The sequence below is a fragment of the Melanerpes formicivorus genome, unplaced genomic scaffold (assembly GCF_026170545.1).
Source record: "Melanerpes formicivorus ecotype bairdi unplaced genomic scaffold, bMelFor1.0.p_v2 SCAF_45, whole genome shotgun sequence".
Taxonomy (NCBI): Eukaryota; Metazoa; Chordata; class Aves; order Piciformes; family Picidae; genus Melanerpes; species Melanerpes formicivorus.
Window position 1 is genome coordinate 2630759 of NW_027142397.1, and position 27785 is coordinate 2658543.

The 27785-nt window shown below is 51.1% G+C and overlaps 1 protein-coding gene across 1 annotated transcript; it reads left to right on the forward strand.

Moving 5' to 3' along the window:
- The first annotated feature begins 454 nt into the window (after window positions 1-454).
- PTP4A2 (protein tyrosine phosphatase 4A2) lies at window positions 455-27773 on the forward strand. The gene is made up of 6 exons (XM_068159278.1): window positions 455-707; window positions 10260-10982; window positions 14664-14756; window positions 22177-22307; window positions 24707-24781; window positions 27557-27773. Exons 2-6 carry the CDS (start codon window positions 10887-10889, stop codon window positions 27663-27665), a joined length of 504 nt encoding a protein of 167 aa, XP_068015379.1. The 5' UTR covers window positions 455-707; window positions 10260-10886; the 3' UTR covers window positions 27666-27773.
- The last annotated feature ends 12 nt before the right edge of the window (window positions 27774-27785 follow it).

Genomic DNA, 27785 nt, shown 5'->3' on the forward strand with positions numbered 1-27785 from the left:
AAGGTGGCGGGTGGGGGGCCGGGACGTACCAAGGGCCCGGTTCGCTTCGGGCCGCGGGTGAGCGGGGCAGGACGAGCCGCCCCCAGGGCCTCTGGTCGCGTGTGGAAGGGCCATACCAATGCTTGAGCAGGGGGGAAAGCAGGCCGTATCAATACTGTTCCAAAGCAGCGGGGGTGGAGGGAGTCGTTTCCCGCCGCACGGGGAGGGGGCCCCGGCTGGTCGCAAGGCAGTGAGGAGCGAAACCACCCCAGCGGTTCTCGTACCGCGTCACAGTGGCTGGAGCGCACCCCCCCCCCCATACCCCTGCAGTGTTGCCGGTGGAGGCGGCCGGCACGCTGAAGCGGGGCGGTCCGGATCGTACCACGGCGGGCCGTGGGTGGGTAGGTGTGAGGTGGGCCGGGCCGTGCCAATCAGCGCGCGGGCCGGGCCGTACCACGGGGCACGGGCGGGGAGGGGAGGGAGCGGCCTGTGCGCGAGAAGCCGTCTGGCGGCGCGCGGGCTCTCGCGTCTCTCCGCGCGGACAGGTCGAGCTCAGTTCCAGCCCCGAGCAGGGCCCCGCAGCCGCCGCGCCGGGCTCGTCGCTACCGCCGCCGCCTTCCCCCCGCCTCCCTTCTCCCGCCCCTTCTCGCTCCTTCCCGTCCCCCCGGCCCGGTGTGTGGGAGGCGCCGGGCCCGCTCGGAAGAACGCCGACGCGCTCAATGCCCAGGGTGAGGGGGCCGCGGTGGGGAAGAGCTGGGGGCGGAGGGGGGGGGTGTGTGTGAGGAGAGGACCGCGGGAGGCTGCAGCGCCGGCCCCGGGGGCTGCGGGGAGAAGCCTGCGGGGATCCCCTCCACGCTTCCTTGGGGCAATTTGGGGAGGCCCTCCGGCGTGTGGGGTTGGACCGGGGGGGACCTTCCTGGCCTAGAGAGTTGCTTTGGGCCCCCGCGGTCGGGGTGGGGGGGGGGGTGGTGTCTTTTGTGCTCTGGCGGTGCCGCCTGGGCTGCAGGTCTGGTCTGGGGGGTGGGAGGCTCTCTGCTCTGAGGGGCTCCTTCGGGGGGGATTTCCCGGCCTGTGGGGCTTGACTGGGGAATCCTTCCGGGCCTTCGGGGCTCGTCTGGGAGCAGCTTGCTGGTTTGTGGGGTCCCCTTGGTTCTGCTTTGGGTCTGGCTTTGGAGGGTCCCTGCCGCCGGCGGAGGGACCCCCGTGGCCGGTAGGTTCGAGGTGGGTGGCGTTGGGCTGCATTGTGAGGTGTCCCTTCTGCCTGGGAGGTCCTCCCCTCGCCTGCGGGACGAGGGCCACTCAGTGCCCGCTGCTCCCCAGGTCCCTGTGGCTGGTTTGTGCGGGTCCCCCCCCTCAGCTGTGGGGCTGGGGTGAGTGAAGCCCAGGGAGAGAGCCTGTGGTGTGCCCGAGCTTGAGGGGGACGTGCAGGAGGGAAGGCAGGACTGTAGCCTGTAGGACTGCAGCCCTGGAGGATAAGGAAGGAGCCTGCAGAGGGGTTGGTGTGGGTGACCTGGGGGGGTTGTGCCTCGCTTGTACCTGGCACAGAGGGCATTGGAGGGGTTTTGTTTGAGGGGAGGGAGTGTCACTTGCTGCTCTGTAGGCATGGAAAAGTTAGAGAAGGATGGGAGGGTTGTTTTGGGGGAAGAGAGGCCCTGCCATGTGTTTTTGGCCTGGAGAAGGTCTGCAAAGGGTCAAGACTCATTTTTTTTTTTGTCTTTTTCTTTATTTTCTGGGATCTGGGCTGGAAAATGGAGGGGGAAGGCTGGGAGCAATGTTGGTGGGGGAGGCTGAATCTTTCTCAGGCTGGCTGGGGGCACGTGGAGCTGGAAAGGAAGGGTGTCCAGGATGTGGTGGTTTTCCTGGGGTTTGAGTGGGGGCAGGGTTGTGAATGCTGAGGCTAATTTGTGTGGAGGGCTGCCCTGTGGGATCCGGAGCTGCTGGAAGTGGGGAGTTGGTGAAGTCTGGGCTGGACAGGGCAGTGGCTGAAGAAAAAACTGAGGGTGCTGAGAGGGACCTGCAGGATGGCTTGAGACAGGGAGTGGTGTGCTTGCTGGGAATGGCTGTGGCTTGCTGCTTAGGGTGTGCTGTTTGGTGGGAGAGCTGGAGGTTTGGGATGTGGAGCACGGGTGAGGTTGCGAGCTGGGAGGTGTTGTGGGACAGGGGTGATGGTGAAGCAGCCTCCACTCAGCTGCAGCCACGGTTCCTTGTGGTTCCCGGGGTGTGATTAGTCACGATCTGCTTTTTCTCTCGGGGCAGATGTGTTCTTGTTGGTTTCAGTGTGAGGAGGAGTAAGGCAGAAAGTTGGCTTTGAAAGGCTACTGTAAAAATGGAAACTCGCTTCAAAACTCCTAAAATGAACCAGGGAGGGTCTGACTCAGAACTGCAGTTAGTGTTTAAAGGAGGGGAAAAAAATGAAAAAGAAGGAAAAACCCACCACTAGCAGCAGCCAGAAAACTCTATCTCCTTATGACTCAACTCAGTGTAGAACTAAGATTTAATAACTCAACTCTTGGAAAGGAAAGATCACTTGGAGTTCAAGTAGGAGAACAGCTCTGCATACACAGGGATGCACAGAGAGGAATGTCAGGCTTGCACAGGCTCTAACTGGGATGTTTTTCCATGCCTAATGTAGGTGGTTGACTTCAGGTGGAATTTCCTGCAGCCATCCATGGTTTTGTTCCACACAGCAGAACTCAGATGCTCTTTCTCTATCAGAGCAGGGCTGAACTGTGATCGCAGCTCCCTGCTGCTGGACTTTGCCCCATGGTGGAATGCTGTGGTGGTTAACTGTTGCGAGGCCTGGGAGGGAGAGCTGGGAGCTGCGTGGCTCTTGGAAAAACAGAACCCTGGCCTCCCTTTAAGGAAGGTGCTCCACAGCTAAAAATGTAGCTCTTGAGATACTGGAGTGATAGCAGAGAATTCTGTGCAGGGTGTAAATTGTGTCTTTTGATAGTATCTTGGGAGGAGAAAATGTGTTGTCAGTGAGGCGCCGTTGCTGATCGAGCTCCGTGTTGCCTCCTGGATTAGCTTGACAGCTCCTTTGCCCCCTTAAAGAGTTGGAGATTTAAACCAGCTCTGCCTAAACGTTGAAAAATAGCCTTAATGGCTTGAGAAGCTGGGCTGAAAGTTGGGTGTTTTTTTGATGCGTGTGAATTGCAGGGCACTGAGTCAGGCTGGTATCTGGCTGATGCATATCATAATAGGAGCATAAAATCCCTTTAGAGTGGCTATTGACTTTGGTATCATCTGATGGCTCATCTTGCTAATTGTGAAGGGGTAAAGGAGTCTGAAATCTGCTTATTTTTTTTCAGGTGTAACAGTTGAGACACTGGGTTCTGTCTCTATTGAGGTCACGGTTAGGTGTTTCTCTTTGTTACTCCTTGTTTCACTCTGTTCTCTGCTAAAAAGTTAAATTCTTTGTGGTCTCTTACACTGAAAGTCTAACCCTGCTCCAAATAATGAACTGTGGATGTTAACAATGGAGACTTTGTGGAAGGGCAGTGAAATTTATCAGTGAGCTTCAGTTTCAGTTGTCAGACTGAATTTAACTGCCACAGGAGCAGGGGGAAAAGGAGCCAGCTCTCCACTAAGTCATTTTTCCGGCAGAGGTAAATGGCAAATTCAAAGTGAGATGAGTAAGATGCAAGTAATTCAACTCTCTAACTTCACAGAGTAATATTCCTGTGGCTGCCTGATTTGAAAGTGCTTTTAAGTCCTGCCTGACTTGTTAATGGCTTTTTGGTGGGTTGTTTTATGGGCTTTGCAACACTTCATCTCAAAGTGTGAGAATATTTAGCATGAGTCGTTGGGGTGCTGATGATCTATCAGGACCCTGTTGTCAATGACCCACAGCTGCTAGCTGCAGGGTGATGATGGTGTTTACCCTGGAGAAGGGAAGGCTCCAGGGAGCCCTCAGAGCAGCCTTCCAGTACTTGAAAGGGGTTACATGAGAGCTGGAGAGGGACTTTTTACAAAGGCATGGAGTGGCAGGATGAGGGGTGATGGCTTCAGACTGGAAGAAGCTGGGTTGAGATGAGACCTTAGGGAGAAATTCTTTCCCACGAGGGTGGTGAGGCACTGGGACAGGTTGGCTGTGGAGGCTCCAATCCTGGAACTGTTCAAAGCCAGGTTGGATGAGGCCTTGAGCGGGCTGGGCTGGTAGGAGGTGTCCCTGCCCATGGCAGGGTGGTTGGAACTAGATGAACTTTAAAGTCCCTTCCAAGCCAAACCAGTCTGTGAGGATCTCTGTGTATCAAGGCCCGTGGTGGCTGCAGTGGTTTGACCTCCCCCCAGTTGAGGGGCGGCAGCTGAACTTTTTCTGCCCGCTACTCAACTTGGAGCTTTGCTGCAGGACTGTTCTCTCCGAGGAGCCTTGCACAGCATGCTTGACAGTGCTTACTGTTTCCTGAGGTGTCACTTGGAGGCTGAGCCTTCTTTAGTCTGGACTGTGTTGTTGGTTTTTTTTCTCTCCTCTCCTTTGCTAAGGCAGATCTCTATCTGCTGCTGTGGCTTTTACGGCCTGGGACGGAGCGACTGGGGTAGTGCAAAAGGAAACGAGTGAGTCACCCGCAGAACTTGTCAGCAGGCTGGGAGGGAGCTCCTCAGCGGGGGTGGATAGGGTGGAACAAGAAAAGTTTTGACCTCACCCCTCTCCAGGCACGTGTCGCCCTGAGCCTGCTTCCTTCACAGGAGTTTTGTCCAAGAATGTCCATTCCAGAGTTGCTTTTCCCTGTGCTAGGAGGGGGTATTTCAGACAAGGTGGTTGTTTTGGTGCCTGCTGACGTAGTTCCACCAGTTTAAGGCTCCTTTTGGAGGTCCTGATGAATTCCTTCCCTTGAGAAGCACCTTGTGCTCCAGGCAGAACAGGACATGTTGACAGTGCGTGGACAGAACGTGGGTCGTTATTTTTGGGGCAGCGCGGGAAGGGGAGGTGAGCTGTGACGTACGCAGAGTGTCAGGAAAAGCTTGGCTGGCCTGCAGTGTCCTGCAGGGAGGGTGGTTTATGGGATCAGGCTGTGCACTCTGGTGTTGATCTGGCATGTAAAACCTGCAAACTGCAGGAATGAGGCTTTAGAGAAGAGGCAACTGAGAAAAATTCGGCAGATCCTAACCAAACTTGGTTAACGTCGAGTTTGGATTCCCCCTGAAAGGAGCAAAATGAGTTGAGGTGGTTGGAAAACACTGGTTTTCAAAACACTGGAGTATTTTAATTCCACCTGACAAATTAGCAGGCTCTGCTGTGCATCCTGTGTACAGAGTTATTTGGAAAGGTGATCCAAGTGACCTTTCCAAAGGTTTCCCTCTTTTGAAATCCCTGGAGGCTGCAGCTGTTGCAGGCTGTTTCCTTGTCCCGGTGTAGCTAGGGCAGCACTCTTCCCAGTATGTTTCGAAGGAGATGGTGGAACCAGGCATTGTTTACACTCTTATCACTTGGTTTTCATTAGACCTGTCTCCCTGAGCTTGTGGAGGCTCAGTGCAGAAGAACCAGCAACTTGCCCTGGTGAAGTATCTAATTCAGGACTCAAGAGACCAGCAGACAGGGCAGTTGCTGGAGATGAGTGGTGTAGAGATGTTGGATTTTTACTTAAGATAATCTCAAGTGAAGCTTCTACCAAGTCAGGAATTTGTTTAACTGTTCTCTCAGAAGCACAGAATCATTTAGATTGGAAAAGATCTGTAAGATCAACTCCAACCATTAACTTAGCACAGCCTAAACCTGAGCTCTGAGAGAAAATCAGAGCTCTGTGACTGCCAGGGAAGCTCAAGTTGCCATTGCTGTGGCCCTCTTGAATGGCCTTTTCTTGTGTGCAGAAAGCCTGGCTGCCACCACCACTCTGATCTTAATTCATTAATCACCCTGATTTATCTGTACTAGTCGATGAAACTCTCCCTTGCTCACTTTTTGAGCATATTCCTGCGTGTTTATAGTTTGTTGAAAGCCATTTTTCTCCAGCTGGCCTCATTAGGCTTTATCAAGCTCTCGGCGTGCGGCCGTGTGAGAGGTGGGGAGCTCACAGTGCTCTTAGTTGTAGCTTAAATTAGTCCTGGCTGTGGGTGCAGCGAGTGTCACAGCTCACTGAACTTGCTTGTATAGATAGGCATCTTGATTGATGATTATTCCCTGATAATTAAGTTAGACAACACCAGGAGCAGCCTTCTAAGCATATCTGGTGGTTATTGCTCTGTTTGTCCTCCTGCCTCTGCCTTTTCTCCTCCTCGGATTCCTGATGGAGCTGTTGTGCCTCACTCCCAGCGTCCACGTGTCCTTCTGCTCCCTTTCTGAGGCCAGCCACATAAAACATGTTGTAATTTCTTGGTCTCTCTCCATGTTCTATCTCACTTTGAGTATAAAAAGTTGAAGGGTAATTGGCTGAAAAATGATGTCTTGTTTTATGTTGTGCAGAGACCTGGTGACTCTTTATTGTCGTCGGTTTGATGGGGCTTAGTTCTCGTGGGGTTTTGAAGTGCAGATTTGCTTGCTAACACAGGGAGAAAGAAATTGGAAAGGATTTACTTGGGGAGATGAGAAGTTGTAGGCAATGGGGGCTTTCCTGGCTTTCATTTTCTTAATTAGAAGCCTGCTTTTTCTTTTTGAGCTTTAGCAGTAGGAAGGCATGAGAGGAAGGGCTCTGTGTCAGGAACCAAACTGGCAGAGGTAGGGCTGTGTGCTGCATAAACTTCTGATCCTTCTGGAAATAATTTTTTTTTCCCAGACTTAAATACAGTGCTTTACATTTTTAATCACTCCTTAGCTATTAGCTAATTAAATACTTCAGTAATACTCCTTTGGGGGAAGGTAAGGTGGTGTCATTCCTGTTCTGCAGACGAGCTGAGCTTTTGAAAGCAGCTTGGCCAAGGTCAGACCGCAAGTGGCTGCAGATCTGAGAGCAGGACATGCTTTGGTGGCTCCCCCTGCCATGCTTAATTCATTGGAACATGTCATCTCCACGTGTCCTCTCTTAATGACTTGCTAACTTGCTTTTACAAAGGACTTTTAAAATAATTGGGTTGAAATCCTCTCTTTGATTTGCTGGAGGGAGGAGAAGTCTAACCGTAGTGACCTGATTTGATGCACCTCGCAGTGCACATAGCACCGGATGAGGCTCCTTCCACCAAATGATTGGTGCTGAAAAGAAAAATGTTTGAAGGAGCTGTTTAACTGTGATGCAATAGGTCTCCCCCTCGTGACAGTGTTCTTTGTAATGCTGTCAGCCTCTGGACTCCGGATCTGGGTCTTGATTTGCACCAAGAGCTGCTGGCCATTAGCTTCGTTTGAATGGCCTTCGGGGAGGGCATCTGGCAGCCTTGCAGTGCGTGAAGTGGGCTACAGGACAGCTGGAGAGGGACTTTGTGCAAAGGCAAGGTGAGAGGTGATGGCTTCAGACTGGAAGGAGCTGGATTGAGATGAGACACTAGGAAGAAATTCTTGGGGCAACCTGTCCTAGCTGCTTCAGCACCCTGATGGGGAAGAAGTTGTGGAGGCTCCAATCCTAGCAGTACTCAAAACCAGGCTGGATGAGACCTTGAGCAAGCTGGGCTGGTAGGAGGTATCTCTGCCCATGGCAGGGTGGCTGGAACGGGATGGTTTTAAGGTCTTTTCCAACCCAAACCACCCTATGACCCTGTTAGGTCCTCAAAAGTTAGTTTTGAAACTGTTCCTGCAATGTGAGTCTGCAGGTCGCTCTCCAGGTCACGTCAGATGGTGGGGGCGTATGTTCAAGTTGGGCAAAGTCAGGCCAGTTTTGGCCTGAAAAAAGGCCTTTCTTGTACCAAGTTTTACAGTTGTTGGGCACACATGGATGCTGCCACTTGAGTCCTCCTGTTCCTGGAACACCATTGCTGTAGCAGACTGTAATACATTTTAAGAACTCCTTTGCTTTGAGGTTGGGTGGCGTGCATGAGAGAGTTGTGACAAATGTGCAAGAATTGGCAAGTGTGGGGACTTGAGCATGATGTGCTTAGATGGGGCTCTTCCATCTGGGGTGAGACTCATTCCTGGAGTCATTACACTGATCAAATATTCCAGCATTCATTTCTGAAATTTGTATTTCAGTCACTCAGAGCAAGAACGGCGTTAGGGGCAGGGGAGGTTATTGAAAACATCTTTGTTCTTGCCTCTGGCAACCTAATTAATGTGGGGGTTTTTTGGCATTGAGAGCTGTTCTTTAAGGAAATAATTGCTGTTCTTGGGGTGATTTTTGACTCTGTGTCAGTGGAAAAAAAACACCAAAAGGGAATTTTGTGGGACTTAATTTGCCTGTTTTAAAGTGAGCCTCTCATTAAGAACACTGAAGGCACCAGGAGTTTCAGGGTGTGAACTTCCAGACGTGTGTGTTTCTCCCTAATGGTGTTCACTTGAGTGTGGCCATGTTGACCTTTCAGCCTGAGCTGCAGGATTGTGGCTGCTGGCTGCTAGTTTGCATTCTGCTCAAGTGATTTGAAACCTCCTCCTCAGAGAAGTGTCAGTTGTGATTCTTGGGCTTAGTGCTCCTTAATGAGTGAGAAGCCACGTTGCTGATTTAGTATTTCAGCCTCAAATGAATTGAACTAGTTTAGGTTAACTCCATTTCCACCCCCCCCGAACTTCATGGCAGAATGTCATGGTTCCATCTCTTGCTGAAACACCAGTATTTTGAAGGCTGTCTCTTAGCTGCTGCTCTCCTAATGCTCTGCTCTGTAACTGCAGATGGAACTGAGAGTAACTGGCAGTTATCACTGCAAAATGACCCTTTGGATGCTTTGGAAATGGGTAACTTCTGGAGAGAATACAAGGAAGAGCTCAAGGGAGGCTATGAGGATGATGAAGGGACTGGAACATTTGTCTTATGAGGAAAGGGTGAGAGACCTGGGACTGTTTAGCCTGGAGGAGAGAAGGCTGAGAGTAGATCTTATTAATGCTTACAGATATCTGAAGGATGAGTGCCAGTCTCTTTTCACTGATGCCCTGGGATAGGGCTGAGGGGCAATGGGCACAAACTGGAATCCAGGAAGTTCCACCTCAATATGAGGAGAAACTTCTTGGCTGTGAGGGTGCTGGAGCCCTGAAGCAGGTTGCCCAGAGAGGTTGTGGAGTCTCCTTCTCCAGACTCTCAAAACCTGCCTAGATGTGTTCCCATGTGACCTGCCCTGGGTGATCCTCTTTGGCAGGGGGAATTTGGACTGGATGAGATCCAGAGGTCCTTTCCAACCCTTACCATTCTGTTATATCTCCCCACTTCTGTTGGGAGTTTCATACAACCATGCTGATGGAATTTATCTGCTAGCAGAAGCTTGGCTGTACAGCAGTTTGGTTGCACTCCTGTTTCTGCTCCTATGGCTTATTTTGTTCAGAAAACAAAGCCAGGCCAACAGTGTGTTTACATATTTGGACCCAAACCAAACAGGCATGACTGTACCAACAGCCACTTTGAAACGTGTACTTAGCTTTGTGCTATTTTCTCCTCTTCTAGAACACCTGGTTGGGTGGGAGGGGGTGTGGAGAGCACAGAAAGGTTTCCTTGTTCCCTGTTCTGGTGCCTGGCTGCCAGGAACAGTGCTGTGTCACTGGGCTTGAGCGTGCTCAGAGCTGGAGGAACATTTGGGTTTGCAACTGTTGGGACTCCAGTAAAGACTGAGTTGTGTTTGTCTAGTCTAATTAGAGTTTTGCTGAAGGGGTTCATCGTTGGCATTTCTGGAAGTAGAAGTGATTCTGCCCCTCTGGTCTGGAGTGCTGTGTCCAGCTCTGGGGCTCCCCAAACAAAGAAGGACATGGACCTGCTGGAGCAGGTCTGAGGGAGACCACAAAGATGGTCCAGAGGGCTGGACCCCCTTTGCTGTGGGGAGAGGCTGGGAGAGTTGGGGCTGTTGAGCCTGGAGAAAACTCCAGCAGGACCTTAGAGCTGCATTTCAGTGTCTGGAGGGGACCTACGGGAAGGCTGGAGAGGGACTGCTTAGGAAGGGCTTGTAGCAATAGGACAAAGGGCAATGGCTTGAAACTGGAGCAGGGGAAATTCAGGTTGGACATCAGGAGGAAGTTCTTTGCAATGAGAATGGTGCAAGACTGGAACAGTTTGCCCAGAGGGTTGGTTGATGCCTCATCCCTGGAGACATTCAAGGTCAGGCCCGATGTGGCCCTGAGCAAAGAGGTCGAGTTGAAGACAGTGGGGGGGGTTGCAACTAGATTGACCTTTAAGATCCCTTCCAAGCCAACCCATTCTCTGATCTTTCAGGTCCCCTCCAGGCTGGTGCATGCTGTGACTCTGTGAGCCCCTGATGACATGCTGTGTTTTCCTTCTCTTCAGGTCTTCTGTTGGAATATACGTCGCACATTTATGGCGATTCTGAGCGTGAGGGCAGACTTCTGCCAGGCCCAGCACAGCATCCTGGCTGACAAGTGAGCTGAGTGCAAGGGGCTTCTGCGTGCCATAATTCTTTTGCCTTGAAGACTCCAGACACAGCGAACCCACTCAAATATATGGGATATCTCCTGCACATTGGAAGCATATTCCTTTTACTGACTCTAGCAAAACTAAGCCTCAAGAAAACAAAGTGGAGAGAAAATCTGCCCTTACTTTTTTTTGCCTCACCAGTGCCTAAATGTAGAGCAGGCTGCCTAGTCTTGCATGTAGTCAGAGCTGTTGGGAGTCTGAAGGATACCACCTGCAGTGACTGAGGCTGAAGTTGAGTTCAAGAGGATCCTGAAGCAAACCTGCTTTTCTGGAAGCAAATTCTTTAAGGAACAAACACGTCAAAGCAAGCTCTGATCAATCCCAGGCATTTTAGTGGTCTCTCTCTCTCTCTTTTTTTTTTTTTGATGTTTTCTGCTGTGAAACGTTTCCAAGGTTATTGATTTTTATTTTTTTCCCCCTTTTTTCATATTTTTTTCCTTCTTTTTTTGGGCCCTTTTACACATTTTTTTCTTTGCCATTATGAACCGTCCAGCCCCCGTGGAAATTACTTACGAGAATATGCGTTTCCTGATCACTCACAACCCAACCAATGCAACCCTCAGCAAGTTCATAGAGGTAAGGCAGTCAGACCCCCCTGGGATCATCCTTCTTAGGTTGTGCCAGGGGAGGTTCAGGCTGGATATTGGGAAGAAGCTCTTCACAGAGAGAGCGGTTTGCCTTTGGAATGTGCTGCCCAGGGAGGTGGTGGAGCTGCTGTCCCTGGAGATCATAGTATCAGTCAGGGTTGGAAGGGACCACAAGGATCAGCTAGTTCCAACCCCCCTGTCATGGGCAGGGACACCCCACACTAGATCAGCCTGGCCACAGCCTCAGCCAGCCTGGGCTTAAACACCTCCAGGGACAGGGCCCCAACCACCTCCCTGGACAACCCATTCCAGGGCTTCACCACTCTCATGGTGAAGAACTTCCTCCTGACCTCCAGCCTGAATCTCCCTACCTCCAGCTTCATTCCATTCCCCCTAGTCCTGTCACTACCTGAGATCCTGAAAAGTCCTTCCTCAGCCTTCCTGTAGCCCCCTTCAGATACTGGAAGGCCACAATGAGGTCATCTCGGAGCCTTCTCTTCTCCAGACTGAACAGCCCCAACTCCTTCAGTCTGTCCTCACAGGAGAGGTGCTCCAGCCCTCTGCTCATCCTCGTGGCCCTTCTCTGGACACCTTCCAGAACCTCCAGATCCCTCTTGTAATAGGGGCTCCAGAACTGGAGGCAGTACTCCAGGTGGGGATCTCCAAGAGAAGCCTGGATGAGGCACTTAGTGCCATGGTCTGGTTGATTGGACAGGGCTGGGTGATAGGTTGGTCTGGATGATCTTGGAGGTCTCTTCCAACCTGCTTGATTCTGTGGTTCTTTCCTTATGTGCTCCTCGTTTCTCTAGCAGTTCTGAACAGTCATCCTTCACACCTGCTGCTCAGTGCTGTGCCTTTATGTAACAGGAAACTTGAGGTGTTTTTATCTTTTAATATATCACTCAGGTTCTCTTGACAGGATGAGAAGAGGATCCACTGGTTGCTTTATCCAAAGTTCTGCATTGCTGTAATTGCAAGAGGCTGGGTGAGCTTCCAGTCTGGAACACACACCCCTCCTCCTCCCTTTTTGTTCTGGTTTCTGAAGGACTGCATGTTCACAGAATCATAGAACGGTTTGGGTTGGAAGGGACCTTGAAGATCATCCAGTTCCAATCCCCTGCCATGGGCAGGGACACTTCTGCCAGACCAAGTTCCTCAGGGCCCTATCCAGCCTGGCTTTGAACACTGCTAGGATTGGAGCCTCCACAACTTCCCTGAGCAACCTGTTCCAGTGCCTCACCCCCATGATGGGGAAGAATTTCTTCCTAATGTCCCATCTCAATCCAGCTTCTTCCAGTGTGAAGTCCTCACCCTCATCCTTTCACTCCATGCCTTTGTCAAAAGTCCCTCTCCAGCTCTCCCATAGCCCCCTTCAAATACTGGAAGGCTGCTCTGAGGTCTCCTTGGAGCTTTCTCCTCTTCAGGCTGAGCAACCCAAACTCTCTCAGCCTGGCCTCACAGCAGAGGTGCTCTAGCCCTGTGATCATCTTTCTGGCCTCCTCTGGACCCTCTTTAACAGGTCCATGCCCTTGTGATGGGGACTCCAGAGCTGCCCCAGCACTGCAGGTGGGGTCTCAGCAGAGCGGGGCAGAGGGGCAAGAATCCCCTCCCTCCCCTGCTGCCCATCTAAATGTTATTTTTCATTGAACCATGCAGTGCTTCCAATATATTGATCTACTGCTCATCTTCTGGCTTTTAAAGGAGCAGCTCACAGAACTGGAGCTGCTTCCTGACCTTTCTTCTCCCTTGGAGAAGGATTAAGTGCAATACTTGAGCTGATGTTTTCGTTTGCACGCTGTGTTATCAAGCTGGCCTGCCAATCCCAGAACTGTCAGGGATTTCAGGTGCCAGAATTTATCTCTGTAAACTGACATTGCCTGGGTTGAGCTGTGGGAAGAGTCAGCTGTGAGGGGCAGTGGGTCACCCCACTCCTGGCGTTATGAGATCTTAGATACAACCAAATTTAATACTCCGTTTTCTGGGAGAGCAGCAGATGGGCTCAGCAGAGGAGCAGCAGCAGAGTGTATTTCTGCACTCTGCACCAAACCTGCTGGATCTTTGTGCCCTTCTGTCTTCCATCTAGAGGAGTTTTATCTTGCACATGCAGGGCTTTGTCATTCCAGAGAGATTCTGTCATCTAATACTGATGTCTGACTGGGGCTATTAAGAGAGTCCCATCATGTGGCAGTGTGCTCTTCAGTGTGAGTCTCCTCTGGGCTTAATTTTGCCTGAAAGCCACATTCCTTTGGTCTTTATATATATCTATAAAATATATATATTAAAAATACCACCCATATGTATTATAAATACACACACACACACATCTGTATAAAGGGTAGGTGTCAGGAGGATGGGATCAGCCTTTTTTCAGTGTTGCCCAGTGACAGAACAAGGAGCAATGGGCACAAGAAATTCCATCCAAACATGAGGAGGAACTTTAAGGGTGATGGAGGACTGGAATATGCTGCCTAGAAATGTGGTGCAGTCTCCTTCTCTGGAGACATTCAAACCCCACCTGGATGTGTTCCTCTGTGACCTTCTCTAAGTGAACCTGCCTTAGCAGGGGGGTTGGAGTGGATGATCTGCAGAGGTCCCTTCCAAACCCTACCATCCCATACTGTGATACTTTTCCCCCTCCTCCTCCTTGTTGTTGTGGATTGTCTTCCTCATTCAGGCATCTTGACTCTGGAATAGGAAAATGATTTGCTAATTACTAGAGGCTGGAGTGTTTCAGTGCAAACATGAGAGGAAATTCTGCTTGCTGTATGAACCTTCAAAGTGAACTGGAACAGCTTTTGTTTGATCTTCTGATTATTTATCTAGCACAATGTGCTACTTATAGTTCATTACAAGGAAGCTGGAGTATGGTGGGGTGTGTGTTCTGTTCCTCCCTGCCTCAAAATGTCAACACTGGATGAAGCAAACAGTTCCAGGCTTCTATTTAAAGAGAAGAAGAAGCTGCTTGGAGTATATAAGCAGCTATTTTAATTTTGCTCTCTTACATGCAATAATTTTTATTCCACCTAGGCATTTCCTCAGTGGAGAGGAATTGAGAAGTGGTTCAGGTTTATTCCTGTCCCTTGTAACCCTTGTCCTAACACAGGCCATAAACCTTCCTGTCTGCCTTGGCCCTTGCTCCTTTGCTGTGGAGTCACCTTGGAGCTGGGCCATAGTTGTGGTACCAGTGTCTAACACTTGTGGTTCTGGACTGGAACATCTCTTTCAGGAGGCAAGGCTGAGAGACCTGTTTAGTCTGGAGAAGAGAAGAGAGAGGAGATTTCAGTGGTTATAGATAGCTGAAGGCTGGGTGTCAAAACGAAGGTGCCAGTCTCTTTTCAGTGGTGCCCAGTGACAGGACAAAGGGCAATGGACACAAACTGGAACCCACCTCAACATGAGGAGAAAATTCTTTGCTGTGAGGGTGCTGGAGGCCTGGAGCAGGCTGCTCAGGGAGGTTGTGGAATCTCCATCTCTGGAAACTTTCAAACCCCTCCTGGATGTGTTCCATTGTGGCCTGCCCCGGGCACTCCTGCTCCGGCAGGGGGTTTGGACTGGGTGATCTCCAGAGGTCCCTTCCAAGCCTTACAATTTTGTGAATGTGGAGCTGGTGAGAAAGTTCTCCACTGCTTCACTCTGTTGGTGTGCTCATGTCTTTCCTCTTTTCTTTAAGGAGCTGAAGAAGTACGGAGTGAGAACCTTGGTGCGAGTTTGCGATGCCACTTACGATAAAGCCCCTATCGAGAAAGAAGGAATCCAGGTTCTAGTGAGTTACCTTTAAAGCTGAAAAACTTCATGTCTGGGAGTGCTGGGGGTGGTCCTCACATGTTGGGCAAGAGCTTGTGACTCTTTAAGGTTGGCCCAAACCAATGTGATCCCCAGCATCAGGTGAAGCTGGTTTGGAGACACCCCCCCCCCACCCCCCCCCCCCCCCCGCCTCCGTGGAAGGTACTTGCTGATTGATTGCTGTTGCCCCAGCACTTTAGTTGGGGTAGAAATGGCTGTCCCTGGGTTTCTGCATTGGTTGAGATATTTTGGTGTTCTTTTTGTGACTCATTTGGTATTGATCCAAATGTTCAGCCCTTGGGATTCATACAACTTGGTTTGGTCCTTTCCTCTAGCTGCAGCACTTCTCGGCTTTGCCATCGACCTTCCCAGGAGGGAGACGAAACTCCCTTCTCTCAAAGCTGCCACCTTTTGACACACTGATGGGAGACTTAGAGGCTATAGCAGGATATTGATCCATTGCAGACCACCTCAAAATGGAGCCTGGCTGCTGCTGGTTCCCCCTGGTCAGCAGGTGGAATTCCTTCCCTGCTCCTCGTGGCTCACGTTATGCAATGGCTGTCTGAGGAGATTGTCTGCTCTTGCTCTGTGTTTCAGGGGAGGTTTTTTTAAGAGGTGTGTGCTCACTCTAAGCTTGCAGGCAGTATTTTTCCAGGCAATACTTGTGAATTATTATACTGTGTCAGATATAATCAGTTTATTTTATTGGAGTGAGTAATGCCCTGTTGTGAGGCCAGCAACTGCATCTTCCCTTCTTGTTACAGGTAGTCAGTCTTCTATTGCCTCTTGATTTTTATGGTTCAGGCAGAGGAAAACTTCTGCAGTTTTCCATTAGGAGGGAGAATAAAAAAAAAAAGCCCAAACCAAAACAAGTTGTATCCTGGCATGGCTGTGAAAACTCCACGTACAGGTCAGTCAGGTTTCTTGGCTTCTGGCCCTGGTAAGCATTTACTCCAGTTCCAGGCAGCCATGTGTGCCTCAGTGTTGCTGGAAAAAGCAGTCATTACAGGGCTAGCAGTGCTCCTAGGGCTGTACTCTGGATGAGTATTTTTTGTTCACTCTGGAGCTGTCTTGGACTTGGAACATCACAGTGTTTGCAGGCATGCTGCTGTGAAACCTCTGCCTGCCATCCTCCCAGGGTTGCCTGAGCATGGAAGGATTAAACTTCTGATGTAGAAGCCATCAGAGCTCTGATGTAAGCTGGAGCTCCAGAGATGTGAGCAAAATCCACCTTCTCCAGCTGGGGCTTAAGAGCAATTCTCTGTTTCTGTGCCAGAACAGAGAGTGGAGTTCTTCCTGGAAGACTCAGGAGAGTGTTGCTGGTGAGACCCAGCTGACCTTGCCTCTCCCTTCTCCAGCCCGTGGGCAGGCCCTCAGGGCAGCTGCAGCTTCTGGGGAGTTCTCTGGAGTCTCTGCTTCCCAAATAGTTCGGGGATTTTTGGTTCTCAGGACACTTAAACAGTTGCTGTTGGCTAGGTTTGAGCTGAAAGCAGGTTTTTTGAGGAAGCTGCTGCAGAAAGTGGAAATGCTGAGCAGAGTGCTTTGGGTAGCACATGACAGAGCCTGGTGTCTGCACTCCTTTGCCTCAGCCGAGGAGCCTCGCCGCATTTGGTACCTACCACTCACTGTTCCTCTGCCTGCTGCAGGAGGCAAAAGGAGAGCACCACCCCCCCAGGCAGCTGTGAAGGGTGACAGAGAGCAGGAGATGACATGAAAGGTTTGCTGCTAATACCATCAGCGATCCTGATCATCCCAGCCATGAGCTTGCCTTAATAGTTTAGCGCAGCGCAGTAGCGTTGGGCTGGTTGAGATAAGCTTAACTAGTTCCCAACGTGACCACCTCCTGCCTGGCTTTTCCTTCCTGTGAGCTTTCCCTGAGCAGAGCCCTGGGGCTCTTCAGAGCTGGTATTGAATTACCAGCTGGCTGAGAAAATAACACGTCACTATTTAAAGCTAATATTTGCTTGCAAAGATAACATTCAGATTAAAAGCACTGCCTGAGAGAGATTAGTGTCTATTTTAAAGCTGTTGAGGTCAAAAGCATGGAGTGAAGCCCCTGAAAAGGAGAGCAAAGCCTGCTCTCCTGCTGTGCTCTGCAGGCTGGTGCTGTGCTGGTGAGGGATGGGCAGAATGTGGCAGCTACAGAGTTTCTCTGGCAGATGGCAGAGTGAGAAAGTAGAGAATTGGATGTTCCATGGTTGCAGTAGTACTATTGCATGTGTGTGTTTATCAACAGAGATGAAATCCAGGAGACAGGAGGAGGGGATGGCTGGGGTTTCTGTGGGCTCCTGCAGTCCCTACAGCTCTGCTCATGTGTGAGGGCTGGTGACACACAAATGGTACAGCAGAGGAGCCTGGCAGGACTTACTTTTCTGCAAGCAGTTTCTTTTTTTCCACTGGCTGACAGCCAAGGAAGCTGCAGTGGTTTGGTTCATCTTCAGGTTCTAAGACACATTGCATTGTTCTCCTTCTATCAGTCCTTTGTTTCCTCTTCATCCCTGGACCAGATTTTCTTTACCCTCTGTGCCCTCCAAAGTGGCCACCACCTGGACAGCAGCAGGCAGCCAGGAGTGCCCATGATTGAGATGGTTGCCATCTGGTATTTACTGCATCTCCCTGGGCATGGTGTTGAGGCTGGGACAGCTTCGTGCTAGGGATGCAGCCTCAGTGCCCCTTGGTCCTCCCTAAGGTCCTCTCAGCGCCCCTTGGTCCTCCCTAAGGTCCTCTCAGCGCCCCTTGGTCCTCCCTGACGTCCTCTCAGCGCCCCTTGGTCCTCCCTGACGTCCTCTCAGCGCCCCTTGGTCCTCCCTGACGTCCTCTCAGCGCCCCTTGGTCCTCCCTGACGTCCTCTCAGCGCCCCTTGGTCCTCCCTGACGTCCTCTCAGCGCCCCTTGGTCCTCCCTGACGTCCTCTCAGCGCCCCTTGGTCCTCCCTGACGTCCTCTCAGCGCCCCTTGGTCCTCCCTGACGTCCTCTCAGCGCCCCTTGGCCATCTCAGGCCGGCACCCCTGAACAGTTCTGCTGAGCAAGGCTGCTCCAGAGGAAGGGTGAGGAAGAGCCACCCTTGCCAGCTGCTGCAGGGTGGCACAGAAGAGCTGTATTTTCTGTTTGTGCAGTCTCAGTGCATCATCTTGCTTATTAATGACTGCTTTGGTCCTGGAGCTTAGCAATTTGTTTTCTATCCTGTCTGACAGGAACTTGGAGGTGACGCTGGCAGAACTCATAATTAGGGGAGGGGGGGAAACCTGCCAAACTTTGCTGGAATCACTCCTGTAGTCCCTGAATTGTTCTTGTTCCTCACTCTGGGCAGTGTCCCATGCATTTTATCAGTGCTGATGGAATGTCAGTGGTGTTCCTTTCCTGGGAAGGTGATACTTGGTGGGCACATGCTGATGGGGATGAATTGAGGCCAGCACAAGAGCTGGGTGGATGTGATGGGTCACCTGTGAGCTGAAGCTCTGTAGTAGCCTCCTGTATTTGGGCTGAGGGAAATAATTTAGTTTAATGTGCAACTAGGGCACAGAACTGCTGTGTAGATCCTGCCCTTTCCTCAAGGAAGCATCTTGCAGGGGGCAGTGCCTCTTCTCTTGGCAGCCCCTGCATCTCTTCTGGGACAGTGGGTGACACTAGGCCTCAAATGCTACAGCAAGCAGCATGTGCTTGAGAGGGAAACAGAATCATAGTATAGTATCACAGTATCAGTCAGGGTTGGAAGGGACCACAAGGATCATCTAGTCCCAACCCCCTGCCATGGGCAGGGACACCCCACACTAGGTCAGCCTGGCCAGAGCCTCATCCAGCCTGGGCTTAAAAACCTCCAGGGGATGGGGCCTCAACCATCTCCCTGGACAACCCATTCCAGGGCTTCACCACTCTCATGGGGAAGAACTTCCTCCTGACCTCCAGCCTGAATCTCCCCACCTCCAGCTTCAGTCCATTCCCCCTAGTCCTATCACTACCTGAGATCCTGAGCAGTCCCTAAAAGCCTTTTCTGAGAGAGGAGTTTGACTGTGTGCTTTTGTTTCTGTAGCCTTGTATTTTGCTGCTTTGTCCCAGATATTTGGACTTCCCATTTGCTTTTGAGCTCTCTGCACTCTTCAGACTTTGCCCATTTTTTGAATCACACATCCAATTGTGTCAGTAACTGAAAGCTTTTTGGGGGTTTGTAGTTCCAAGGCAAATCTCCACCTTGCAGCTTTCAGAGCTGACATGTTCCTGAGGCGTTCTTGGGCTGAGGTCTGTGCTAAGCTCCTTCAGGAGGTGTTAGGGAAGCCACAAAGGCTTTGCAAAAGGAAAAGTTTGGAGTTTTACCTTTTTGGTTGTGCTTGAGCAGAGTTTCCAAGTACTTCTTTCAGGCTTCAAAGGCTCTTACTTTACCTGCTCTCTGGAGGTGCCTCTCTTTCTCTGCCAAGTGTAAAGGGAGGCTCAGGACAAGTACTCTGCTCGTTCAGATGCTTCAGTTGGGTGACTGTGTTAACCTGTTCTCAAAGTCCTGCATGAAAGACTTACTGCTACCAGTGAGGGAAGGAGAGGGCTTCTCAAAGCCTCTCACTTGGAGAGGGGGTTGAATAATAAACCCTGGCTCTGAAGCTCTTCTGAATGCTTTGCAGTTGTCTGAAGAGTACCCAGCGTCATTTTTTCCCTTACACCTGGGAGTGTTCTTCCTACAGCACTCCCTGGGGGCTGAGGAGATTATAAAGCATGTGATGTTGTGCTTGGTCCTGAAATGTAGGACATGGAGTTCTCCACTTGGCACAAGCTGCAGGAGAGACCTCAGGAAAATGGGAAGCTCCTCATGTGTCATTGTGATTGACAGCCACGTTGAGGATTTTAGAGGTGGCCTTAGGTAGTTTAAGTGTTGGCTGCACCTTTAGTAGGCAGAGATTCATAACATGGGGTGGGTTGGAAGGGAACTTTTCATTCCAACCCCCCTGCCATGGGCAGGGACACCTCCCACCAGCCCAGGTTGCTCAAAAGCCTCATCCAACCTGGCCTTGAACACCTCCAGGGAGGGGGCAGCCACAGCCTCCCTGGGCAAAACCTGTCCCAGTGTCTCCCCACCCTTACTTCAGATTCATCCAAATCAGTGCAAGTTCCCATGTGGGTCAGAAGGTTTCCAGCTGCTGGCTCCTGTGTGAGCTGAAGGATGTGGCCTTCCAGTATCTGAAGGGGGCCTACAGGAAAGCTGGGAAGGGACTGCTCAGGATCTCAGGGAGTGCTAGGACTAGGGGGAATGGAATGAAGCTGGAGGTGGGGAGATTGAGGCTGGAGGTGAGGAGGAAGTTCTTCCCCATGAGAGTGGTGAAGCCCTGGAATGGGTTGTCCAGGGAGGTGGTTGGGGCTCTGTCCCTGGAGGTGTTTAAGCCCAGGCTGGATGAGGCTCTGGCCAGGCTGATCTAGTGTGGGGTGTCCCTGCCCATGGCAGGGGGATTGGAACTGGATGATCCTTGTGGTCCCTTCCAACCCTGACTGATACTATGATCTTAATCCCCCACAGGGCAATGCCCTACATCATGGGGCCTGAAATTGCACCAGGGGAGGTTTAGGTTGGATGCTAGGAAGAACTTCTTTGCTGCAAGAGTGGCCAGGCACTGGCACAGGCTGCCCAGGGAGGTGGTGGAGTCCCCAGCCCTGAAGGTGTTGAAGAAACCTGTGGCCATGGCAGGCAGCTTTGACTTTCTGACTGGATTCCTGGCAGCTGGACAAACTGATCCACCTGAGTTGTTCTTAAAATACCTTCTCTGCTGTGATCCCCCTTCTAATTGTTCTGAGGCAGCTTCTCCCCTCTGCAGAGCCTGCAGTACAAATGGTGTTTTGAAAGGTTGGCACAGGCTCAGTCTACAGACTTCTCATCTTTCAGATGTTTATTTGAAAAGCCTATTGATTTTTACATATTTTTAATAAAACAACATTTCAAGGGCAGCTCTCTCCCTACCCATTCCACCCTCCAAAGGAGTTCGTGGAGGGCTTTAATCGAAGTGCTATTGAAAAGTGCAATTAAGTGATTGTTAAACATTTAGTTTCACATTATGCTATCGACTCAAAACTTCTCTGCCACCAGAAAAATGCCCACAGAAGTGCTGGTGTAACACCTGCTTCGTGCTAAACCCAATGTTTTCCTGCTCCCAGCTGTTAGTACTTTGACTGTGGATTCCAGAAGGACTTGGGCAGGCTCTGGAGGTGGGCCCAAGCCAACCTCAGGAAGTTCAACAAAGGCCAAGGTCCTGCACCTGGGTTGGGGCAATCCCAAGCACCAGTGCAGGCTGGGTGAGGAGTGGCTTGAAAGCAGGCTGGAGGAGAAGGACTTTGGGGAGGGGAGGGGGGTCAGCTGATGGCAAAAGTCAACATGAGCCAGCAATGGTTGCTGCAGCCCAGAAGGCAGCCCTGTGAGGAGAGGCTGAGGGAGCTGGGATTGTTCAGCCTGGAGAAGAGGAGGCTCAGGGGAGACCTCATTGCTCTCTACAACTCCCTGAAGGGAGGTTGTAGCCAGGTGGGGTTGGTCTCTTCTCTCTAGCAACCTGCACCAGAACAAGAGGACACAGTCTCAAGCTGTGCCAGGGGAGATTTAGGCTGGAGGTGAGGAGAAAGTTCTTCACTGAGAGAGTTGTTAGCCATTGGAGTGTGCTGCCCAGGGAGGTGGTGGAGTCCCCATCCCTGGAGGTGTTCAGGAGGGGCTTGCATGTGGCACTTGGTGCCATGGTTTAGTCATGAGGTCTGTGGTGACAGGTTGGATGTGATGATCTTTGAGGTCTCTTCCAGCCTTGGTGATACTGTGATGTGCTGGGCTGCATCCAAAGCAGTGAGAGCAGCAGGCCAGGGAGGGGATTCTGCCCCTCTGCTCTGCTGAGACCACACCTGCAGCACTGCATCCTGTTTTGGGGCCCTCATCATAAGAGGGACATGGACTGTTGGAGAGGGTCCAGAGGAGGCAACAAAGATGATCAGAGGACTGGAGCACCTCTCTGTGGGGACAGGCTGGGAGAGTTGGGGCTGTTCAGCCTGGGGGAGACCTTAGGGCAGCCTTCAGAACCTGATGGGGGCTACAAGAGACCTGGGGAGGGACTTTTGGCAAGGGCAAGGGCTTGAAGTAGCAGGATGAGGGGGAATAGACTGAAACTTGAGGAGAGGGGCTTTAGACTGGATATTAGAAAGAAATTGCCTGGAGTGAGGGTGGGGAGACACTGGCACAGGTTGCCCAGGGAGGCTGTGGATGCTCTCTCCCTGGAGCTGTTCAAGGCCAGCTTAGGTGAGGCCTCAAGCAACCTGGGCTGGTGGGACACATCCCTGCCTGTGGCAGGGGCTTTGGAACTAGCTGATGTTGAAGGTCCTTCCCAACCCAACCCATTCTGTGATGCTGTGGAAATCTGTGTAGCTAATAGCCTTTTCTTTTCCCCTCCCAAGGACTGGCCCTTTGATGATGGAGCACCACCCCCCAATCAGATAGTTGATGACTGGCTAAACCTGCTGAAAACCAAATTCCGCGAAGAGCCTGGAAGCTGTGTGGCTGTGCACTGTGTTGCAGGCTTGGGAAGGTCAGTACCCACCAGCTTCTCCTCTCCTGCATTCCCAGCTAGTTGCTTTGTGTGGGAGGTAGGTCATGGAAGGTGTGAAGTTACTGCCAGTTCCTCTCTGTTCTCCCAAAGAAGGCTTCAGCAGCAGCGAATTTCTGTTGCTGAAGGGAGGGAGGCTTGGCTTCAGCTTAAAAAGCTTCAGTCAGATCACAACTGCTGGAGGATGAGAGATTGTTCAGAGCCCTTCTGTCAGTCATGGACCACAGCAGCAGTCTGAGAGAAGTTATTCATCTGCAAGTATAGTTCTTCCTATGAAAACAGTAACTTCTGTGGTGCTTCTTGACAGCTGCTGTAGAAATACACAACTTGTGAGGCTGTGCCCTTTGGGCTGCTTCATTTCCTCCCATTTTCCATTGGAGTTCTGGGGTAATAACAAAAAAGGCATTTGGCAAACCCAGTTCAGTTCCTGTCTTACCCTGAAGTGGCATCACTTCGGTTTCAGGAAGAGTTGGGCCTCTGTTCCTGGCTCCCCATGCAAGCTGTTTCTCTCCTCACCACTCAATACAACTCCCTTCTTTGAGAGCAGCTTCCTTTCAAGGTGGAACAATCCAGAGTGGTCTGGGAAGGCTAAATGCTGCATGCACATTCCCTAATGTAATCCCTGGCTGTTGTGTTTATCCAGTGGGCTAGGAGGAAATGGGACTGCAGTGTGAATGTTCCTCCAGTGACCATCCAGTGTGTATAGGAATGAGTGGGGAGGGAAGGTGGCTTAAGGAAAACAATTGAGCCAAGAGCAGGAGTGCCTCAAGTTCCTCAGTGTTCCCCTCCAGAGAGGAAGAGATGAGGGAAATGAAGAGGTTGAAGGGGAACCAGCCAATATTTAAAGCCACAGGAGCCCAGAGCCCCAAGGCAATTAACATTTGTTTATCCCTTTCTGTTCTGTTATCTGAGGAGCACCTTTAGGAAGGTGGCCATGTGGAGCTCCAGGGATTTTAAGCTCTCCTGTTTCTTGCAGAATGTCAGGCCAAAGGGTAGCAGAAGCCTCTCATCCTCTGTGTGTCACACAAACTGCTGCTGTGTGTCTCCTCCTTACAGAGAACGACCTTTTTGCTGTTCTCAGACTGCTGCTGGCAAAGGGGAGAGCAAGAGCCTGACAGATTTGGCTTTAATCTGGAAAAGTGTCTGTCTGCAGAAGGGAATTGAGCTTCAGCTGCACTAAAGAGAGACAGCTTGTTTTTTCTTGTGTGTGTGTGTTGTTGTTCAAGTGACTTTTGAAGGTTCAAATGGTTGCCCTTTGGAAAGTGAAAGATTCTGCTGCTGCAGGTGCAGTGATAAAGCAGTGCGAGTCAGACTCCCTTCTCCTGAGGGATGGTTGTTTAGCCAGCAGTACACCTTGTCCACTCGCCAGTACCTGTTTAACCCTTTGCTCCTCTGCTGCCAGAGGGGCCTGATGCACCTCTGTGTGTTTGGTGGGGTGAAGATCAGTCCAGGAGAGTCAGTGTGTGCTGTGGTACATAGAATTGTTTAGGCTGGAAGAGGCCTTTAAGATCATCCAGTCCAGTCATTAACCCAGTGCTGCCAAGTCTGCTGCTAAACTGTGGCCCTCAGCACTGTTTCTGCACTGCTTTGGAACCCCTCCAGGGATGGGGGACTCCACCCCTGCCCTGGGCAGCCTGGCTCAGGGCTTGACAACACTTCTGGGCAAGAAGTTGTTCCTCATGTATGACCTAAACCTCCCCGGTACAACTTTGAGACCATTTTCTCTTGTCCTCTCACTTCTTCCTTGGGAGAAGGAACCACCCCCCACCTGGCTCCAGCCTCCTTTCAGGGAGCTGTAGAGAGCCAGAAGGTTGCCCCTCAACCTCCTTCCCTCCAGGCTAAACAACCCCACTTCCCTGAGCTGCTCCTCACCAGCCCTGTTCTCCAGCCCCTTCCCCAGCTTTGTTGCCCTTCTCCATCCCCTCAATGTCCTTCTTGGAGTGTGGGGCCCAAAACTGAAGTCAGGACTCAAGGTATGGCCTTGAATCTCCCAGCTCAGTGTTCTCCCAGGGCTGCCTCGCGTGCAGCCAAACCCCCAGTGCCCTGGGAAGCAAAAGGCATGAAGGAGATATCACACACTTAAGCAAAGCAGAAAATTAAGTTATAGTGAAATGAGTGAGTGTAAAAAAGGAAAAAAAAAAAAGCTGGAATTATTCTTTCATGCCCAAAACACTGAGGAGCTATTGATTGTCTGTGTGTGCAGGCAGCAGAGCTGTCTGCTAGGAGAAATTCTACCTGAGATACTCAGCAGGCAAATGCCTTCCTGTAGATAATGCTTAAATACTTCAGCTATCTGCTTATGGATTCATTTGATGGATTTTGAAGGGGTTCAATATATTGTTCTCTAGATCTTCCCTGTTAAATATTGATTTCTCCTTTAGGGCTCCTGTACTGGTTGCACTTGCTCTCATTGAATGTGGAATGAAGTACGAAGATGCAGTTCAGTTTATAAGGCAGTAAGTTCCATTTCCCCCACCCTTCAGAGCTCTCCTGCTTGCTGTGGTGGTTGAGCAGTGTGGCTGCAGCACAGCCTGGGAGATTAGTTGGCTGCTTGCTGTATCCTGACAGTAATGGTCATGGCTTTGATGTTAATGCTGAGGTTTGGGCCCTTTCCTCTTTAGAGGTGAGGATTAAAAGGTTTCTTTTACTTCCTTATTATTTAATTCTTTTCTCTTTTTAAAGCCTTAGAACCACAGAGTCACAGCTTGGATGAGGTTAGAAGGGACCTTTAAAGCTCCTTCTAGTCCAGCCCACCTCCACTGAGCAGGGACATCTTCAGCTAGAGCAGGTTGCTCAGAGCCACAAACAACCTAACTTGGAATGGTCCCAGGGATAGGGCATCTCCTACCTCTCTGGGCAACCTGGGCCAGGCTCTCACCACCCTCACTCTAAACAATTCCTTCCTTCTCTCCAGTCTGAATCTCCCTCTTGCTGTTCAAACCATCACCCCTTGCCCTGCTCAGAAGTGTCCCCAGCTTCCTTATCATCCCCTTCACTGCAATCAGAACTGTTTGGGTTGGAAAGGACCTTACAGATCATCCAGATCCAACCTCCTCCTTGGCCTGGACACCTCCTACTAGACCAGGTTGACTCAAGGCCCCATCCAGCCTGGCTTTCAACACTGCCAGGCTTGGAGCCCAACTTTTCTGGGCACTCAAATCTGAGTTGTTGACCTGAAACTGAAACGTCTTGAACTTGGAAGCTGAAAACCACCTAGGCTGGGGCTGTAGAAATCATAGTGTCATAGTATCAGTCAGGGTTGGAAGGGATCACAAGGATCATCCAGTTCCAACCCCCCTGCCATGGGCAGGGACACCCCACACTAGATCAGGCTGGTCAGAGCCTCATCCAGCCTGGGCTTAAACACCTCCAGGGCTGGGGCTTCAACCACCTCCCTGGACAACCCATTCCAGGGCTTCACCACTCTCATGGGGAAGAACTTCCTCCTGACCTCCAGCCTGAATCTCCCCACCTCCAGCTTCATTCCATTCCCCCTAGTCCTATCACTCCCTGAGATCCTGAGCAGTCCTTCCCCAGCCTTCCTGTAGCCCCCTTCAGATACTGGAAGGCCACAATGAGGTCACCTCGGAGCCTTCTCTTCTCCAGACTGAACAGCCCCAACTCCTTCAGTCTGTCCTCATAGGAGAGGTGCTCCAGCCCTCTGCTCATCCTCCTGGCCCTGCTCTGGACACCTTCCAGCACCTCCAGATCCCTCTTGTAATAGGGGCTCCAGAACTGGAGGCAGTACTCCAGGTGGGGTCTCCCCAGAGCTGAGTAGAGGGGGAGAATTGGAACTAATTGCTCCTGATTAAAAATAAGTAATTAAAAGGGATTGTAGTGAGATTGGGCCCCCAAGCAAGCAGGTGAGCACCACCAACCCTCTGGGCAGTGTGGCTGGGGGTCACCCACCCAGGAAATGGCAGCAAACTTCCCCCTCCCTGCCTGGAAGACAGCACAAGTGGAGCAGGATGAGACTGCAGAGCTCTGTTGGTTTAGTGATAAGATCAGATCTTGAAATGAAGCCCAGCAGGTAAGATTATGTTGGATGAGCTTTGCCAAGAGAGCCATTCCTCCCTTTATGGATTCCCAGTTATCTTTGTAAACTGTCAACACAGTTCTCTGAATTTTTTTTTTCCTGCTTAAATTCATTTTTTTCCCCTCCCCTCTTCTCTTTTTTTTTTGCCTCATCCTGAGAAGTTATTTTCTGAGAGCCTCTCAGATATTTGTGTCAGGCTGTCACATCTTACTTAGCTAACACAGAATAAGCAGCCCATGCATCTGCATGGGAAGGGTGACCTTGGTGTTCAATGTTTGCTGCTGGCAGTGGAAAACAAACTTCCCCCCATCCAAGAAAACCTTCTGAAATTTGCTGACTTGGCTTTTGGGTTTGGATGTTGGCAGCCTAGGCACTGAACCCTCGGGAGCGTCAGTGGAGGGAGAGCCCAGCACCAAATGCTTGGCTTGGGGGTGCTGGGGGGTGAGGAGCTCAACAGGAGCCAGCAGTGTGCACTTGCAGCCCAGAAAGCAAATCACATCCTGGGCTGCAGCAAGAGAAGCAGAGCCAGCAGGGCCAGGGAGGTGATTCTCCCCCTCTGCTCCACTCTGGTGAGACCCCACCTGGAGTACTGCCTCCAGATCTGGAGCCTCTGTTGCAGGAAGGATCTGGAGGTGCTGGAAGGTGTCCAGAGAAGGGCCATGAGGATGAGCAGAGGGCTGGTGCTGCTCTCCTATGAGGACAGACTGAGGGGCTTGGGGTTGTGCAGTCTGGAGAAGAGAAGGCTCTGAGGAGACCTAATTGTGGCCTTCCAGGATCTGAAGAGGGCTCCAAGCAAGCTGGGGAGGGAGTTTTGAGGGTGTCAGGGAAGGATAGGACTGGGGGGGATGGAGCAGAACTAGAAATGGGTAGATTCAGCTTGGATCTTAGGAAGAAGTTGTTCCCCATGAGGGTGGTGAGACACTGGCACAGGTTGGTGGAAGCCTCATGCCTGGAGGTGTTTGCAGCCAGGCTGGAGGTGGCTGTGAGCAACCTGCTGTGGTGTGAGGTGTCCCTGGCCACGGCCAGGGGGGTTGGAACCGGCTGAGCCTTCAGCTCCCTTCCACCCCTGCCGCTTCTCTGATTCTGCACTGCTTGCAAAGCTCTGAAGCCAGGACTGCAACGCACAGGGTGATGGAAGTTTGCCTTTTCTTTTTTTCCCCATTGATATTGGCCTTCCTTTTTTCTTTGTTTTTAGGAAGAGGAGGGGAGCTTTCAATTCCAAACAGCTGCTTTACCTTGAGAAATACCGACCTAAGATGCGATTACGCTTCAAAGACGCCAACGGTCACTGCTGCGTTCAATAAAACAAACACAACCCCCCCCCCCACGCACACACACCACCCAGAGAGAGAGAAATAAAAACAAAAGCAACCCCAAACCCATAATAAATCTCAGACCAAGGCAGAAGTTTAGCATGGGCTCTT

Coding starts and splice junctions, on each gene's coding strand:
- PTP4A2 (XM_068159278.1), top strand. CDS start 10,887: ATGAACCGTCCAGCCCCCGTGGAAATTACTTACGAGAATATGCGTTTC. Junction 10,983..14,663: donor CCCTCAGCAAGTTCATAGAG/GTAAGGCAGTCA, acceptor CTTTTCTTTAAG/GAGCTGAAGAAGTACGGAGT. Junction 24,782..27,556: donor GCAGTTCAGTTTATAAGGCA/GTAAGTTCCATT, acceptor CTTTGTTTTTAG/GAAGAGGAGGGGAGCTTTCA.